The 19,942-nt window shown below is 41.0% G+C and overlaps 1 protein-coding gene across 2 annotated transcripts in view; it reads right to left on the bottom strand.

The window, feature by feature from the left end:
- Nucleotides 1–18,531, bottom strand: part of LOC116412188 (phospholipase A2 inhibitor subunit gamma B-like) — a 62,676-nt gene extending 44,145 nt beyond the window's left edge. Inside the window, exons 1-3 of one of the 2 annotated variants that reach the window (XM_031905839.1) lie at nucleotides 18,430–18,531; nucleotides 15,654–15,770; nucleotides 9,467–9,622 (exon numbers count right to left, since the gene is read on the bottom strand). In XM_031905839.1, the coding sequence (XP_031761699.1) occupies nucleotides 9,467–9,622; nucleotides 15,654–15,770; nucleotides 18,430–18,481 (325 nt within the window). In that variant the 5' untranslated portion in view covers nucleotides 18,482–18,531. The remainder of the gene's footprint in view (nucleotides 1–9,466; nucleotides 9,623–15,653; nucleotides 15,771–18,429) is intronic. The other variant, XM_031905840.1, reaches the window with a different exon arrangement.
- Between the last annotated feature and the right edge of the window lie 1,411 nt (nucleotides 18,532–19,942).

The raw sequence follows: 19,942 nt of genomic DNA, 5'->3' as shown, positions 1-19,942 counted from the left end.
TTTAATTCAGACACTTTCTACAATGCTTTATACTCAATACTGCAATGTGCTATTTTTAGACCAGCATTAAAGGGGTGGTTCACCTTTAAATTATCTTTTAGTTATGACCAATTCTAAGCAACTTTTCAGTTGGTCTTTATTATTTATTTCTTACAGTTTATAACTATTATTTCCCTTCTTCTTCTTCCAACTCTTTGCAGCTTTCAAATGGGGGTCACTGACCCCGGCAGCCGAAATACTATTGCTCTGTGAGGCTACATTTTTATTGTTATTGTTACTTTTTATAACTTTTTTCCCTCCCCTATTCATATATCAGTCACTCATTCATACCACTCCCTGGTTGCTAAGGTAATTTGGACATTGGCAACCAGATAGCTGTTAAACCTCCAAACTGGAGATCTGCTGAACAATTATTGAAATAATTAAAAAACAACTGCAAATAATAAAAAATGAAGACCAATTGCAAATTGCCTCAGAATATTACTCTCTACATCCTACTAAGGGGCACATTTACTAATCCACGAACGTCCAAAAAGCGTCCGAATGCGTTTTTTCCGTAATGATAGGTACTTTTGCGATTTTTTTTCCATCGCCGTCGTAACTTTTTTGCGAATTGTCACAATTTTTTCGTCGCCGTCACGACTTTTTCGCGAATTGTCGTGACTTTTTCATCGCCGTCACGACTTTTTCGCGAATTGTCGCGACTTTTTCCCCGCCGTCGTTTTTGAATTATTAGTTGAATTATTAGTTTTTATTACTTTTCTTTCTTTCAGGTCCCCTCCTGTTCATACTCCAGTATCTCATTCAAATGGCTGCCTGGTTACTAAGAGAAACAAGACCCCAGCAACCAGATAGCTGCTGAAATTTCTGGAGAGCTGATGAACAAAAAGCTAAATAACTTAAAAAATGAAAATCAAAATATACATTACAAAAATATGAAGCAGTGACAAAGCTATAAACTCACCTGTTGCTGCAAACACAGACAGGGCACAGAGAGTTCCCAGCAGAGACCTCATTATGGAATCACCGGCCGCTCTGTGAGGCTAAAGCCTGAGTCTCACTCACCAATTATACACTGTGACAAGGAAGTAATTGGCAAAAAATGACTCTAAAACAACTGATGATAATGGCAGGTCAAATATTCAAATTCCGAAACTGAAAAATTAATCTTTAGTCAAAAAATTAAATCTTTACAAGATCATGAAACTCTTGCACATGGAACAACCCTGGTGCCCGACCTACAGCACAAATACCAGTCACTCCCTACTTATATCACATGAGTTATCGGCACAATAAATATAAATGATATTCTTATATATATTTATGCCAATAACATATTTCCCATCTGCGTACCATTAAAGCTGGCCATACACGGGCAGATCGGCTCGCTTGGCTATGTCGCCAAGTGAGCGGATCTTCACCCGATATCCCCACCTACGGGTGGCGATAACGGGTAGGCATGTAGGTGAATGGGCAATGGGGCAGTCGGTTCGGGGACCGCATGAACGAGCCGATCCAGTCCCCGATCAGACGGGATTTTCTAACCTGGACGATCGATATCTGGCCAATTTCAGGCCAGATATCGGTCGGCCAGGCCCCTCGTTTCTGCCCCTACACGGGCCGATAAGCTGCCGAGTCGGTCCAAGGGACCAATATCGGCAGCTTCTATTAGCCCGTGTATGGGGGCCTTAACTCTAGCTCTTCCATTTTACCCCTGAAGCTTCTTGTATTAGTAAATATACATTACATACTGGCACCAAATTGTAACTTATGGCACCGCCAATTCAAATCTCCCCCCTAATTCTTCCCTAGTATGCTGGTAAAGTTGTTGCACCACGTTAGCCAATCAAAATGTTATAGGGCAACAATTTTGAAATGAAGAGTAACTAATAATAATAATAATAATAATAATAATAAACTAAATGTAGATCTTAAACAGCTGGAGATTAAATATTCTCTCCTAACCAAGAGGAGCTGACCTTCTGTTTCTTTTCATCATTAAAGGGGCACTAAACACAAGCATAAAGCTGGCCCACTGCGCCCCCTAGTTTTCTATAGAAATTGATGAAAAACATAATTACACATAGAAACCAATTCATCAATTCTACTTACTGTAATTATGGATGCAAGAGAAGTGACCAATGAGAATGCTGATTCCCAGCACTGTGTCAGGCCCCTTGCTGGTACCTTACATATAGAGATAATGATGGCATTTTTCCCGTCATTATATGGCACAGGAATCAGACATGGGGATAAAGGGACAGACTTGTTCAGTGCTGGGAAACTGTGCTTATTGCTCCCAACTCCAATTGCAGGAACAGAGAACAGGGAGCCGGATTTACTCACATCAGCTGGGATTCTCATTGGGGGATTTCTTGCATTTTAAAGGGGATTTGGGGGAAAGTTTTATTGGGCAATATTGCTTTAAGAATACAACCCTAATGTTGCTGGACTACAGCTCCCAGCATGCCTCACCCTTCATTATATGTTACATTATTCTGGGATTTGTAGTCCAGCAACAGCTGAGTAACGTTTGGTTGAGCCGCGCTGTGCAGCAGGGTTTAGTTCCCCTTTAATTTTTAATAGAGAAACAAAATGACAATAACTTCACTTATTTCCTTAACGGAGTACTAAACCCTGCTGCACAGCGCTGCTCAACCAAACCTTACTCAGCTGTTGCTGGACTACAAATCCCAGAATAATGTAACATATAATGAAGGGTGAGGCATGCTGGGAGCTGTAGTCCAGTAACATCAGGGTTGTATTCTTAAAGCAATATTGCACAATAAAACTTTTCCAAAACTTTCCCCCAAATCTCCAGGGCCAGCGGCTGCTTTAAAATTAGGAGACTCGTGTTTATACCAACTCTCTGGTACGCCCACAAAGCATAAATTGTTTTTTCTGGACCTATTTTCAAAATCCTAAGCTCTAGTTTCTTTCTTTGACTTTTTTCCTAGGAACATTAATTTAATTTTTGGATGAAGAGGAGTTATCCTCCAGTGAAGAAATCATCTCCTCCATTTCTGTGATGCCATTTTGTTGTGAGGTAATTTGAGACGCTAGTTTGTTTATTATATCTTTTTCTAATCTGTCTACAGCTCTTTCAATAGAAGATTCAATGATAGGGTTAATCTAGTTGTCAACTTCTGTAGTAATTTGTTTAATGTCTGAGGTGTTACCAACATCACAGTGACAGCCACTACTTGTAGGAGATTTGCAGAGTTCTCTGTCGCCATCTTGTGGTTACATCAGGGCAGTCTTTCTTTTTTATTTTCAGAGGTCGAACCCTGCCATGGTCTCTGGTGTGGGCTTTTTTTTTCAAACTGCTGTCTATTTGTTGCTTGTGAAGGGGAATAGCAGAGGAGCGGGTCTACTAGGCTGTGCCATACCCAGAATCCCTGCTATCATAACTGCATTTGTAGCCCATAAATTATATTTCCTCCTAAACATGATACTTTGCATAAGCGACACTGTGTTCAGAGTTGAATCAAGAATCCCCTACAGTTTGCCCAACAGTATCTGCTTTGGAGGATATGGACTTCTTTCATCATGTAGCTACACATCTATTAGAAAAATAGCTAATCACAGCCTTTATTTGGCACCTCAAAGAACGTTTTCATGCTTGTGTTGCTCACCAACACTTTGTACATCTGAATGCGGCTCACGAGTATAAAGATGAAGACACACTGAGCTACTTAGTAGCAGCTACTTTTTCACGGCTACTAAACATCAGGAAATACCCTGCCATAGACAGTACTGAAAATTGGCTCTAATAAAACACACATAGAGACAGTTATCTGTAGATAGAATAGATCTGCTTTGTCTATTTTAGTAGCCATGACAAGTAGCTGCTACTAGTAGCTCTATGTGTCTTTTCCCTAAAATGTTGGGGATCCCTGTGCTATACACACAGGTGCGGCTCTCATATGTAGAGCTCTGTTACATGTGACTCATTTAATCCCCCGCAGATAAATGGAGGAAAGGACCTTCAAGTTGAACTTTAAATCTCACACTTTCACAAGATATCTTGGGCACCAGTTAACAGGAACAGATATTTAACCCTTTCCCTGCCAACAACGTAGGTACTAAATTGTTTTAAAAAAAAGCAGTTATGTGCCAACAACGTAGTACCTACGTTATTGGTACTAATGTGATTCTCTCTGCACTGGTGGCTTTTGCCAAGGGGGCTGGCAAGTCAGTCCAGCGATGTGATCACTTTGCATCTGCTGCTTGTCCTGTGTCTTCCCCTGCTCCTTGCCCCCTTAAGGACTTTAGAGAGGACCCCTGCCTACAATCCTTGATGAGACCTTCTACTGGTAAGTGCTCTTTATTTTCCTAATACACACACGTACACACGTTTACATACACAATTTAGCACAGGTTTTTTTTCCCATTTTGCACACTTTAGCATACTTATATACACACTTACACATTGTCACACAAATTTTAGATGTGTACACACATGTATACACAAAATTTATTAGTATTCCTAATCTGTTTGTAGCATAGCTTTGCCTTGTAGTACTTTGGTGTAGAAAAATAACTTTACCTATTTTGAATTCATCAGAATGTGTACTTTCTAAAAATATATGGTTTTCTGGGGGTCTCTGTATAGTTAGGGGGGGTTACTGCACATAATACACTGACAGGGGGCTCTTTGTCCAAAAGCTGAGCTGGCAGGCGAGAAATCCTTATGCGCTATTTTCATTTTGGGTTCAGTACATACCACAGACTTTGGTAAATCTATGCATATTGGGCATCAAACTGTTCAGTAGGCCTCTGGTGTTCCTATTTGGGGTGATTTGCCTTTGTACGCAAGAAATTGTGTGAGATAAATGCAGCAAACTGCAACATTTTTATGCAATTTTCTGAATTGTCATAAAAACCCTAACTTTAGGAAAGCTCTGCAGATTGGTACTTTGGTGTAGAAAGGACTCTTTACCCATGTTGGATTTGTCAGAATGTGTACTTTCCAAAAATATATGGTTTTTAGGGGTCACCCAACATTTCTGCAGCTTCTACCCCTCATAAAACTGCCGTGTGTTTATGAATTAGGTAAAGGTAAGCCATGAAATTAGTGTGCACAAGGTATATTTGGGGTCATGTGCCATGTGCTTTGATAAACCTATGTACAGTGGGCATCAAACTGTTCAGTGGACCTCTGGGGTTCATATTTAGGGGGTTTTATCTGGTTATGTTATGACTTGTAGGAGATAAGATACTATAGACTGGAAGCTTTGAAGCAATTTTTTAAAAATGTCACAAATTTTGATAAAAACCAATAACTTTAGGAAAGCAGTGTGACTTGATGGTTTGGAGTAGACAGACAGTTGTGCCTATTCTGGATTCCCCGGGATCTGTTCTTTCAAAAAAGGTATAATTTTCTGGGATAAACCTTCTGTTAGTGGAATTTTTGGCCTTGAAATCTAAAGTATGCAGCTTTCTGGAGCAGTGCTTTGGGAATTTGGTAGGTACTGCTGGGAGTTTGTGACCTATACAAGTGAGAAATCTCCATAAAACTATATATATTTGGTATTGGCACGTTCAGGAGACATGGGACTTTCCAAATCAGTATATCTTGTTACAGAATTGGAATTACAAAAAAATTCTACCATATTTTAAAAGCTTAGGTCGTCCTGAAAAAAAACGATATATTGTTTTCCTGGGTAAACTAAAAGTCCCCCCCGAGGAAAGGCCCCTAAAGTGAAACAGTGCAAAATGTTCAAAAACTGTCTGGCAGTAGAAGTTCCATTTTGTACAAAACGGCTGGCAGTGAAAGGGTTAAACTGGGGGCTGAATTTGGTGCACTTAATATTGATTGCAGCTTGCACCATCAAGCTCTATATCAATAGTTTTACACCACAGGTATCTGCTCCAGCATCCTGATTTCCCAGATATCTGGCCTACCTTAGAGTCCAGGCTTCTCCTTACTGATACCTCCTTCCTCAGGCTCCCCAGCACCTCCGCCCCCCTCCCTTAAGTGGAGTCCAGAGGCGGAACTTTCAAAGTCATCCCCATTTGTAAACTAGGGATCTCACGTAATTCCCATGGGCCAGTTGGAACCCACCACTCACACAGGGCATTGAATACACAGAGAGGGGGGAGCACCATTTTATTTCCAAACCAGATATCATTAATTGTTCCCTTTAGTGCCCCTTTAACCTTCAGTATCAATATTATTATTATTGACACATATTTATAAATTTCCAACATATTGAGCAGCGCTGTACATTGGTTGGGTATATTAACTGAACTCACAGATTACATGCAGAAATACAGCCGGTAACTGATACAGGACAGCCCTGCTCAAAAGAGCTTACAATTAAAAAGTAGATATCTGTAGTATCAGGCCACAAACTAAATGCAAATGTGCTAAATAAGATACCAGGGAACAGTACTTGTACCAAACAAATACACAAACACAGTCTGGCAGAACAGAGATTCCTGGGCACTGTAAGGGTTATATGAAAATGTATTGTGTCATCCAAACATGAATTTAATCAGCGCAGTAAAAATGGCTGCTGGGAGAAGGAATCCGTGATGAACATCAAAGGCTGCATTGGTGGCTGCAGGGGTGGCTTTAGTGGTGGTTGCAGTGCTGGTTCCATTGGTGGCTTTAGTGGTGGTTGCAGTGCTGGTTTCATTGGCGGCTGCAGGGGTGGTTGCAGTGCTGGTTCCATTGGTGGCTGCAGGGGTGGTTGCAGTGCTGGTTCCATTGGTGGCTTCAGTGGTGGTTGCAGTGCAGGTTCCATTGGTTGCTGCAGTGGTGTTTCCAGTGGTGGCTGTAGTAATGTTGCAATTGAAGGCTGCAGTGGGGGTTGCAGTACTGGTTGCAGTGGTGAACTCGGTGGTGGCTGCAGTGGTGAATTCGGTAGTGGCTCCAGTGCTGGTTTCAGTACTGGTTGCAGTGGTGAACTCGGTGGTGGTTGCAGTGGTGGATTCAGTAGTGGTTTCAGGGCTGGTTTCAGTGGTGGTTGCAGTGGTGGATTCAGTGGTGGTTTCAGTGGTGGTTGCAGTGGTGGTTTCAGTGGTGGTTGCAGTGGTGGATTCAGTAGTGGTTTCAGGGCTGGTTCCAGTGGTGGCTGCTGGGGTGGCTGCAGTGGTGCACAGATTGTATTAGTTGACACCCAGGTATTTAGAGATAATATATACAGTGGCTTGCAAAAGTATTCGACCCCCTTGAACTTTTCCACATTTTGTCACATTACAGCCACAAACATGAATCAATTTTATTGGAATTCCACGTGAAAGACCAATACAAAGTGGTGTACACGTGAGAAGTGGAAGGAAAATCATACATGATTCCAAACATTTTTTACAAATAAATAACTGCAAAGTGGGGTGTGCGTAATTATTCAGCCCCCTTTGGTCTGAGTGCAGTCAGTTGCCCATAGACATTGCCTGATGAGTGCTAATGACTAAATAGAGTGCACCTGTGTGTAATCTAATGTCAGTACAAATACAGCTGCTCTGTGACGGCCTCAGAGGTTGTCTAAGAGAATATTGGGAGCAACAACACCATGAAGCCCAAAGAACACACCAGACAGGTCAGGGATAAAGTTATTGAGAAATTTAAAGCAGGCTTAGGCTACAAAAAGATTTCCAAAGCCTTGAACATCCCACGGAGCACTGTTCCACCGATCATTGGTCTTTCACGTGGAATTCCAATAAAATTGATTCATGTTTGTGGCTGTAATGTGACAAAATGTGGAAAAGTTCAAGGGGGCCGAATACTTTTGCAAGCCACTGTATATATTTATATTAGGGGTCTGTTCCTGCTGAAGGGGGAATCCCTATGCTGCCATAGTTATATGGTCTCTCTCTGTACAGGCTATGAGCAAACTTAGGGGGCTGTTCCTGCTGAATTGTGCTTAGTACAGGGGAATCCCTATGCTGCCATAGTTATATGGTCTCTCTCTGTACAGGCTATGAGCAAACTTAGGGGGCTGTTCCTGCTGAATTGTGCTTAGTACAGGAGAATCCCTATGCTGCCATAGTTTTATGGTATCTCTCTGTACAGGCTATGAGCAAACTTAGGGGGCTGTTCCTGCTGAATTGTGCTTAGTACAGGGGAATCCCTATGCTGCCATATTTTTATGGTATCTCTCTGTACAGGCTATGAGCAAACTTAGGGGGCTGTTCCTGCTGAATTGTGCTTAGTACAGGGGAATCCCTATGCTGCCATAGTTTTATGGTATCTCTCTGTACAGGCTATGAGCAAACTTAGGGGGCTGTTCCTGCTGAATTGTGCTTAGTACAGGGGAATCCCTATGTGCCATAGTTTTATGGTATCTCTCTGTACAGCTATATCCAAGTGTATCCCAGACTCAATATGAAAGTTCAAAAGAAAAATCACATTTGTATTCAAAAAACCATATTAAAAACATACAAACCCCACAGAATGCCGCCTTACACATTTCTTACCCTACCGGTACTTAGTCATAGGCAGTTGTGACCCCATGGGTTCCAAAGCACAGTTTTATGCACAGAATTGCCCCACCCACTCCCCACATTCCAAAGCATTTTACAAGTACATCAGCAGGGTTTTGTTTATTAAACTCTACGTCAAAACTACACAAAGTAAAAACTAATTTTATGCTAGTGTTTATTATACAAAACCCTGACTATGTATTTTTAGCAAGCTATAAAACCCTGCTAATGTACTTGTAAAATGCTTTGGAATGTGGGGAGTGGGTGGGGCAGTTCTGTGCATAAAACTATGCTTTGGAACCCATGGGGTCTAATGATGAGCGAATCTGTTCCATTTCACTTCGCCGAAAAATTTGCGAATCTTTCAAAAGATCCGCTAAACAGTGAAAAATTTGCGAAACGGCGAAAATGTTGTGCGGCAAAAAAAATTGTCGCCTGCGACTATTCTTTTGTCGCACGGCTATTCTTTTGTCGCCCGCGGCTATTCTTTTGTCGCCCGCGGCTATTCTTTTGTCGCCCGCGGCTATTCTTTTGTCGCCCGCGGCTATTCTTTTGTCGCCTGCGGCTATTCTTTTGTCACCCGCGGCTATTATTTTGTCGCGCAGCTATTCTTTTGTCGCCCGTGGCTATTATTTTGTCGCCCACGGCTATTATTTTGTCACTCACGGCTATTATTTTGTCGCGCAGCTATTCTTTTGACACCCGCGAATATTCTTTTTTGACGCCAGCGACAATTTTCGGGCGTGCGCCAGATTTTTCCGCGGCAAATTTTTTCATCCTTTTCGTGAAACAATCCGCCAATGGTGAAATGCGGAAATTCACCGCGAATCCATGCCTGGCGAAATATTTTGCCCATCACTAGTGTGGGATACACTTGGATATAGCTGCTTGACTTGCCCGTTAAATCTGGGGGATGTGTCCCATTTACTCTAACCCTTTTTTTGACTGGCCATTGAGGATCCTTAGTTATATGTTTAAGTGTAAATCTCTCTGTACAGACTATGAGGGTAGGGATTATAATAGTGGGGGTACTTACTTGTTGGTAAAGTTGGGGTGCAGTTCTCTGTGGAACAGCAGGATGAGGCATACGTCACCGTGGTAAATGGAAAACTAAAACTCCCAGTTACATTACATAATTCTTGCGATGCACAGGTGCTTGTGAATATGTCACGGTTACTCAACCCTAGGAAAGCTAAAGCAAAAACACCTTTGTTAATCTGGGGGGGTCTGGGGGTTATCAAAAATAAACATCTTGTGGCTGACGATTCAGTACTTTACATGGTGGGCCAAAGCTCTGTATAATTCACATGTATTCATTTATATGTACCCCTGTTACAGGCTTCTAATAATATTCTATAGAAAACCACAACTTAAAAAACATTAAAGGAGAACTAAAGTCTAAAATATAATATCATTAGAAATGCTGTATTTTCTATACAGAAAGAAACATAAACATCCTAAATAGACCAACAAGAAGAACATATTTTTCTTTTTTTTTTACAGTTTCAACTCAGTAATGAAGTGAAAAGCAGGATAAGACCCACCATCACATCATTAGAAACCAAACTTTTATTTTTCTTGAAATTAAAAAGAAACTTTAATTCATATCAAACAAAATATAAATGACTTGCTCCATCTCCATACTTCCCTCAGGCGCCAGAACAGGCTTATCAAAAACAGCCCAGGGGGAACATCGGAAAATTCACCAAAAGCCACAATAGGAGCTTGGTCAGAATCTTCTCCTAAGGGCTGTGGCAGACGGGGAGGCTAGTCCCCTGCGACAAGGGAGATTTGTCTAGTCTTCCCATGTGCCACAGCATCTTATCTTCTTTCTCTGAGGACAACTTACATGAAGATGGCCGTCCTTGAAGCAAAAATGACAACATTTAGGCTGAGAACAATCGGCACCATGACCAGAGTGTCGACATTTCCTGCAAAACACTGGCATTCCATTCAAATAGACATCCAGGTTTACATTCCGAAGTCGAAACCTTGCAGGGGGAAGCAAATATTTCTCAAAAATCACTTTGAACCTGTACTTGGATGTCCAAAGACCTAGTTCATTCAAAACCCGCCCAGAGAAAGAGACTTTCGTGCAATATCTCCACAAAACTGCCTTGATTTCTCTAAGATGCACAAAAGGCGAATAAGACTTTATTACCAAAGTCACCTCCTCTTGCCTGGGGAATGATCTTAAACCCCACCAACCGCTCATCATCAGGGTTCTTCTGCCAAATCTTCAGGAAACTTAAGAAGATCCCTTCGCCATTAAAGGTCACATCAAAGACTCCCCTTCTCCAGTAATCCTGAATAGGGAGAATTTCAGCTCTCCTTACTCTGCCAAACTCCCCAAGGATCACGTCAACAACATAAGGCAGCCACTTCTCGACACTCTCCCAATCACCCAATCTTCTGCAATAATCCTGACGGAATTTTTCAACCGAGTAAAACTCAGGACTGAACTCTCTGCATCCATATCACTCCCAGCAAAGACTTCACTGGAGTGAGGTGATCGCCCCCCGTTACCGGCAGAATGGCCTCCCCTCAATTGCAGCAATGGGCTTAAAGGACAACTAAAGCCTAAAAAAGAATATGGCTAGAAATGTTTAGCTATGTGTTTTGGGCCCTTGTACCAGCCCAAAGCCACCAACACTCTATAGAAATAAAGCGCCATGCCCCTGAATATGCCCACAGTAGCTCTCCATCTTTTTCCTTGCCCAACTACTGCACATGCTCAGTCTGCTCTTGGCTGATGTCAGTGACCTGAGCTTAGGGATCGACTCACAATATTCTTCTTTCCCCTGCCTGCTTTGTCTGGTCACTATTAAACATGCATACAAGCCAACCAATCACAGTCCTGTCTGGCTGCTCCCTAAAAAACTGAAGTCCTGCTCTGGCACTTTGAGCTTGGGGTGAGACTTTAGCTGAATCCTTATTGTGTGACTTTTCTTTCCACCTTGTAATGATTCCAAACACTGAGCTGTGTAACAAATATAAGTTACAAAGGTTGGAAACAGAGGCAGAAGCTGTGACAAAAGTTTCAGTCACTTTGCTATTACAAAACAGCCCCTCTGGGAATAAACTTTCCCATTGGAAAGGATTTTCTGTATGTAATACAGTGACTGTATATGCACCTTACACTCTCCCCCATGGGTAAGGTACAGAATATTACTAGCTTTAGCACTGGGGCTTGCTTTTTTGCACTTTTTTTTGTTTTGTTTTTATATAAAACCACACAACAGACAAACTACTTCTCTCAAAGTGTTTATGAAGCAGTTGCATGGGGGTTTGTGTGCATTACACACGGGGAGAGGCCAAACTGTGCCAGTAGGTGTATAGGCAGAACAACATGATATGTACAGGGGAACCTCTGCACAAACAATATGTTCCTTCCCAAAGTGACTGACACTCAGTTCAGAGTTTGTGCTCTCACTATAATAAATAGGCTGTGTATGGAACCCCCAGTCTGCTCAGCAAACTCTTGCTTTGGTCAGTGTAATGTGAGTGTTAGAGAGAGTCATTTGTAGAAGGATAGAATTCAGAATGTGTTTTGGTTAGAAAAAGCCACAATTATCTTCTGGACTTTTTTGGGGGGGATGGAGATATGGGAATATTTGGGAGTCTGTTGCAAACAAGTTATGTCTAAATACTGAGCTAAAGCTTGTTTTTATTTATATCCTGTAATACAATGTGTATAATAGGGCAGCGCTAGTTTATATGTACCTGTACCCATGATGCACCTGTGTCTCTGTGCCAATGGGATGATTTTTAGGTTCCACCTAGTTCTCTATGGAGGTTGAAGAAAAAAATATATACACAAGAGCATCGACCAATGAGAATGCTAATTAGATTCCCAGCACTATATCAGCCATTTTGATATTATCTTACATATAGAGATAATTACATCATATTTCCCCTCATTATATGGCACAGGAATCAGACATGGGGATAAAGGGACAGACTTGTTCAGTGCTGGGAAACTGTGCTTATTGCTCCCAACTCCAATTGCAGGAACAGAGAACAGGGAGCCGGATTTACTCACATCAGCTGGGATTCTCATTGGGGGATTATTTTGCATATTTATGCAGCCACTGGCTTTGTGCTGTTGTTTTGATAATTTACTACATTCCCTAAGCTCCGCCTCCCAACAGCAGCCCAGAGCAAACTGAGCATGTGCAGGAGCCAGATCTTATAGAAGATGGTCTAACAAAGTAACAACATGGCAGCCCCCTGTGGACAATTTTGAAAGCATAAATCATTATTTTAATTAGGCTTCTCAACCTCTGGGCTTGTGCAGTAAGTTCAGAATGTCTATGTTTATGTTCAGTATACTAAATACAGCATTTCTAATGATTTTCTATTTTAGGCTTTAGTTCTCCTTTAAGGCAGCTCTCTCACAGCTGTCGGGGTTGCGTCTGCAGGCACCTAATGACTAAAGGTCCCCATACACGGGCCGATCCGCTCACTTGGCGATGTCGCCAAGCGAGCTGATCTTCTCCTGATATCCCCACCTACGGGTGGGCAATATGGATAATTAAATCGTTTTATAATTATAACAACGGGCATAGGAAAATTCGGTCCTGAAATTGGCCAGATCTCGATCGGGCAGGTTAGAAAATCTAGTCGGATCAGGGACCGCATCAGCTAGATATTGGTCAGGCAGGCCCGCCGGTAGTGCCCATACACGGGCTGATAAGCTGCCAAAACGGTCTAAGGGACCCATATCGGCAGCTACTATCGGCCTGTGTATGGGGACCTTGAGGGGCATGTTTACTAAGATTGGAGATAAATATCACCGGTGCTGTTGCTCATAGAAACCAATCAGTAATTAGATTTGAACAATCACCTACAAGTTAGAAACCAAAAGCAAAGATCTGATTGGTTGCTACAGGCAACATTACTGGTGATATTTATCTCCAATCTTAGTAAACATGCCCCTAAGACACTTGATTGTAGCCAAAAGGCCCGAGAAGCAATAAGGTTTCAACTCAGTAATAAAGTAACATGGCAGGAAAACCCAGCAATTACTTTACAGGAGGGGTGGCCAGACCTTCTTCATCGTCGATTGATGATGACCGGAGAATGCAGAAGTGCGGCGTGAATGCATACGTATGCTGTGTTGCGTACAGACACATTCATGCAGCACTCCCGCATCCCACCAGAAATCCACCGGGGATCGACTGGTGGACCGAGATCGTATTGGCCACCCCTGCTTTACAGCATCATTAGAAACCTATTTTTAAAAGGAAAACTTTATTTAAAAATCATTTTTAATCCCTAATAAAACCTAAAACAGCCTTCCTAATGTCTTTCTTAGGAGTCCCCCGGATACACTCAGTAACTCCATCACTCTCGTCGTCATCCGACCAGTCCGCAAGAAATTCCAAGATCTCTTTATCCAACTTATTCTTCCAGATATTATACAGCTCTTCACCTCTACAAAGAAACTTAAGAATACAACCCTGATGTTGCTGGACTACAGCTCCCAGCATGCCTCACCCTTCATTATACAGTGGCTTGCAAAAGTATTCAGCCCCCTTGAACTTTTCCACATTTTGTCACATTACAGCCACAAACATGAATCAATTTTATTGGAATTCCACGTGAAAGACCAATACAAAGTGGTGTACACGTGAGAAGTGGAAGGAAAATCATACATGATTCCAAACATTTTTTACAAATAAATAACTGCAAAGTGGGGTGTGCGTAATTATTCAGCCCCCTGAGTCAATACTTTGTAGAACACCCTTTTGCTGCAATTCCAGCTGCCAGGCTTTTAGGGTATGTCTCTACCAGCTTTGCCCATCTACAGACTGAAATCCTTGCCCATTCTTCTTTACAAAACAGCTCCAGCTCAGTCAGATTAGATGGACAGCGTTTGGAAACAGCAGTTTTCAGATCTTGCCACAGATTCTCCATTGGATTTAGATCTGGACTGTGACTGGGCCATTCTAACACATGGATATGTTTTGTTTTAAACCATTCCATTGTTGCCCTGGCTTTATGTTTAGGGTCGTTGTCCTGCTGGAAGGTGAACCTCCGCCCCAGTCTCTAGTCTTTTGCAGACTCCAAGAGGTTTTCTTCCAAGATTGCCCTGTATTTGGCTCCATCCATCTTCCCATCAACTCTGACCAGCTTCCCTGTCCCTGCTGAAGAGAAGCCCCCCAGAGCATGATGCTGCCCCCCCATATGTGACAGTGGGGATGGTTTGTTCAGAGTGATATGCAGTGTTAGTTTTTCGCCACACATAGCATTTTGCATTTTGGCCAAAAAGTTCAATTTTGGTCTCATCTGACCAGAGCACCTTCTTCCACATGTTTGCTGCCCCCCCCCACATGGCTTGTGGCAAACTGCAAACGGGACTTCTTATGGTTTTCTGTTAACAATGGCTTTCTTCTTGCCACTCTTCCATAAAGGCCAACTTTGTGCAGTGCACGACTAATAGTTGTCCTATGGACAGATTCCCCCACCTGAGCTGTAGATCTCTGCAGCTCCCCCAGAGTCACCATGGGCCTCTTGGCTGCATTTCTGATCAGCGCTCTCCTTGTTCGGCCTGTGAGTTTAGGTGGACGGCCTTGTCTTGGTAGGGTTACAGTTGTGCCATACTCCTTCCATTTCTGAATGATCGGTGGAACAGTGCTCCGTGGGATGTTCAAGGCTTTGGAAATCTTTTTGTAGCCTAAGCCTGCTTTAAATTTCTCAATAACTTTATCCCTGACCTGTCTGGTGTGTTCTTTGGACTTCATGGTGTTGTTGCTCCCAATATTCTCTTAGCAACCTCTGAGGCCGTCACAGAGCAGCTGTATTTGTACTGACATTAGATTACACACAGGTGCACTCTATTTAGTCATTAGCACTCATCAGGCAATGTCTATGGGCAACTGACTGCACTCAGACCAAAGGGGGCTGAATAATTACGCACACCCCACTTTGCAGTTATTTATTTGTAAAAAATGTTTGGAATCATGTATGATTTTCGCTCCACTTCTCACATGTACACCACTTTGTATTGGTCTTTCCCGTGGAATTCCAATAAAATTGATTCATGTTTGTGGCTGTAATGTGACAAAATGTGGAAAAGTTCAAGGGGGCCGAATACTTTTGCAAGCCACTGTATGTTACATTATTCTAGAATTTGTGGTCCAGCAACAACTAAATAAGGTTTGGTTGAGCCCCCCCTTTAAAGAGATATAACTACATTTTTATAAATGGGTGACACCTACGTATGGAAAGGCTCAGGTGCACTGATGCACAGACTTGATTGGTCGGGCAGGTCCCACTGGTACCAGAGCAGGATATTCCATTCAGATTCAGGCATTGTGTGCAGGACAGAGAATAACCTAAAAGAAGAGATTTTGTTATTAAAGTCTTTGAACATAAACAGGCATAAAAGATCTTGAGGAACAGATCAGAGAAAGCGACACAACATTCAGCCTGAAATTGTATGATAAAGCCCTAAAAATAACCAATGGGAGGATGTTATGAACATGAAATAGTTACAGGCACCAATCGTACCAAAGTGACTCCCATCGTGGGTCCCCAAGGGTATCGGCAGATACAGAGATACATGCGCAGATTTTATCCTAATCCAACCGGAATGTTCTAACCTGTCCCATCGACTAAACAACCAATCACCATGGTATGAAAATGATCAGGATGATAATTACATTTTACAGTGCGTAAATTGTACAAAACAACCCTTCGTATGGTTACACCGCTGCGTGTATGGCCAGCAGGGGAGGTTTGATAAGATTTTGTGGCTCAGATTTTCTCTGATTTTGTAGCATCCTACAAACTCTGATCTCCCTAGGCTGTAATGCAGAAAATAGGCAATAATGTTTGCGCATTAAATGCACCAGTCTTGTCCAGCATTATAACTATAAACACAGGGCAAATAGAAATAAATAGAAATATTTAAGAGCAGTGCAAATATTTTTACTGTGTGAAAAATTTGGCACTTTGCAACTTTTATAAATGACCCCCCAATGTATTCAATGGGAAAAAGAAGTCCGTCAGACGCCATCAGATTTTATCTCATTGGATGAGGATGTAGCATGGCAACAGGCAAGTTGTATGGGAAGGCAAAATGTACATACGTGTAGTATGTACATTTTCAGTCCCATTGTATTTTCACTCATGTAACTACATGTGACTTGTAGGGTGATCTGATACCATCCGACAGAAGCTGCCGCGGAGTTTAGCCCTTAAGATAAACATTTCGATATCCCTAATTGCTTTGTCTACATTCTTCCCATCCCCTTACTCCTTTAAGTTAACTTTTCATATGTTATAGAATGTCCAATTCCTAGAAACTTTGCAATTGGTCTTCATTATTTATTTTTTATACTTTTTGAATTATTTGTCTTCTTTTGCCTCTTTCCAGCTTTCAAATGGAGGCCACTGACCCCAGTAACTAACAAAACTATTGCTCCATGAGTATACAATTTTATTATTATTATTATTATTATTAGTTTTTATTACTTATCTATCATTTCAGGTCCCTTCCAATTCATATTCCAGTGTCTCTCATTCAAACCACTGCCTGGTTGCTAAGGTAAATAAAACCATAGCAACCAGAAAGCTGCTGAAATTCCAAGCTGGAGAGCTGCTGAGCAAAAAGCTAAATAACTGAAAGGCTACATATTATCAAAAATAAAAACCAGTGTCTCAGACTATCAATGTCTACGTCATATTAAAGTTAATTTAAAGGTGAACAGCCCCTTTAAGGTGGAAGTAAATTATGAAACTATAACCTTCCATTAAGAAACTTTCTTCTATATTAAATATGTCCCTGCAAGGATCTCTCATCTCCATGCCTCATAATATCTTTTTTTGATGCATCCAACTTTTTTGAGGCAACTGCAACTTTTTCCCCACTTGCCGAATTTTGTATGCACACATTTTTGCTCCTGTTTCAAGAAAAAATCTGCCAATGGTGAAATACAGAATTTGGCAGTGAATCCGTGCCTGGCAAAACATTTCATTCATCACTACTCATAGGTGCAATATCACCCGACTGCACCCAGTCCCTTTCTGTATCTCTCTCTCTTTTGTTTCTACAGGTATGGGACCTGTTATCCAGAATGCTCGGGATCAAGTACAGGTACTGTTATATTATTACAGAGAAAAGGGAATCATTTAACCATTAAATAAACCCAATAGGGCTGTTCTGCCCCCAATAAGGGGTAATTATATCTTAGTTGGGATCAAGTACAGGTACTGTTTTATTATTACAGAGAAAAGGGAATCATTTAACCATTAAATAAACCCAATAGGGCTGTTCTGCCCCAATAAGGGGTAATTATATCTTAGTTGGGATCAAGTACAGGTACTGTTTTATTATTACAGAGAAAAGGGAATCATTTAACCATTAAATAAACCCAATAGGGCTGTTCTGCCCCAATAAGGGGTAATTATATCTTAGTTGGGATCAAGTACAGGTACTGTTTTATTATTACAGAGAAAAGGGAATCATTTAACCATTAAATAAACCCAATAGGGCTGTTCTGCCCCAATAAGGGGTAATTATATCTTAGTTGGGATCAAGTACAGGTACTGTTTTATTATTACAGAGAAAAGGGAATCATTTAACCATTAAATAAACCCAATAGGGCTGTTCTGCCCCCAATAAGGGGTAATTATATCTTAGTTGGGATCAAGTACAGGTACTGTTTTATTATTACAGAGAAAAGGGAATCATTTAACCATTAAATAAACCCAATAGGGCTGTTCTGCCCCCAATAAGGGGTAATTATATCTTAGTTGGGATCAAGTACAGGTACTGTTTTATTATTACAGAGAAAAAGGAAATCATATTTAAAAATTTGAATTATTTGATTAAAATATAGTCTAAGGGACATTGCCTTTCTGTAATTCAGAACTTTCTGGATAACGGGTTTCTGGATAAGGGATCCCATACCTGTATCTTGATCACTATTAAAACCATTAAAATATCAATGAAAGAAACAGTGACACACTGACAAAGCTATAAATGCTCACCTGTTGCTGCAAACACAGACAGGGCACAGAGAGTTCCCAGCAGAGACCTCATTATGGAATCACCGGCCGCTCTGTGAGGCTAAAGCCTGAGTCTCACTCACCAATTATACACTGTGACAAGGAAGTAATTGGCGAGAAATTATTCTGATTTATAGGATGTTGGTTTGTGAGACACTGGCAGGTCAAATACTTCCTGTGACTGAAAAATTAATCTTTAGTCAAAAAAATAAATCTTTACAAGATCATGAAACTCTTGTAAATGGAACAGCCCTGGCGCCCTACCTACTGCACAAATACCAGTCACTCCCTACTTATATCACATGAGTTATCGGCACAATAAATATGAATGATATTCTTATATATATCTATTTATGCCAATAACATATCTGTGTACCTTTAACTCTAGCTCTTCCATTTTCCACTGAAGCTTCTTGTATTAGTAAATATACATTACATACTGGTACCAAATTGTAACTTATGGCACAATTTTTCCCTAATATGCTGGTAAAGTTGTTGTTACAGGTATGGGACCCATTATCCGGAAACCCATTATCCAGAAAGTTCTGAATTATGGAAAGGCCATCTCCCATAGACTCTATTTTAATAATTTAGATTTTTTTTTTAAATATTCTCCTTTTCTCTGTAATAATAAAACAGTACCTGTACTTGATCCCAACTAAGATATAATTACCCCTTATTGGGGGCAGAACAGTCCTATTGGGTTTATTTAATGGTTAAATGATTCCCTTTTCTCTGTAATAATAAAACAGTACCTGTACTTGATCCCAACTAAGATATAATTACCCCTTATTGGGGGCAGAACAGCCCTATTGGGTTTATTTAATGGTTAAATGATTCCCTTTTCTCTGTAATAATAAAACAGTACCTGTACTTGATCCCAACTAAGATATAATTACCCCTTATTGGGGGCAGAACAGCCCTATTGGGTTTATTTAATGGTTAAATGATTCCCTTTTCTCTGTAATAATAAAACAGTACCTGTACTTGATCCCAACTAAGATATAATTACCCCTTATTGGGGGCAGAACAGCCCTATTGGGTTTATTTCATGGTTAAATGATTCCCTTTTCTCTGTAATAATAAAACAGTACCTGTACTTGATCCCAACTAAGATATAATAACCCCTTATTGGGGGAAGAAAAGTTGAATTATTTGGTTAAAATGGAGTCTATGGGAGGTGACCTTCCCATAAATTGGAACCTTCAGGATAATGGGTTTCCAGGTACCAGATCCCATACCTGTGCTACCAAAAGTACATAAGGATAAAGTAAACCCACCAAGCAGACCAATGATATCAGGCTGTAGTTCTTTGACGTCTAATTTTGACTTCTAATTCTGAATATGAGTTGTCATAATAGGCACTGGCTGAATAATATCCCTTATAATCAATTTGGGAGATTGAAGAGGATCTGCAGTCGTAAGGAAAGACTATGAAAAAGAATGTAAAGAGAATTACTACAACAATAAATTAGTCCCAAGAGCCAAATAAGGT

This window comes from Xenopus tropicalis, chromosome 7 (assembly GCF_000004195.4).
Source record: "Xenopus tropicalis strain Nigerian chromosome 7, UCB_Xtro_10.0, whole genome shotgun sequence".
In the NCBI taxonomy this organism is placed as follows: domain Eukaryota; kingdom Metazoa; phylum Chordata; class Amphibia; order Anura; family Pipidae; genus Xenopus; species Xenopus tropicalis.
Note: the sequence above shows the minus strand (reverse complement) of the source record. Positions and strands in the feature narration are given on the sequence as shown.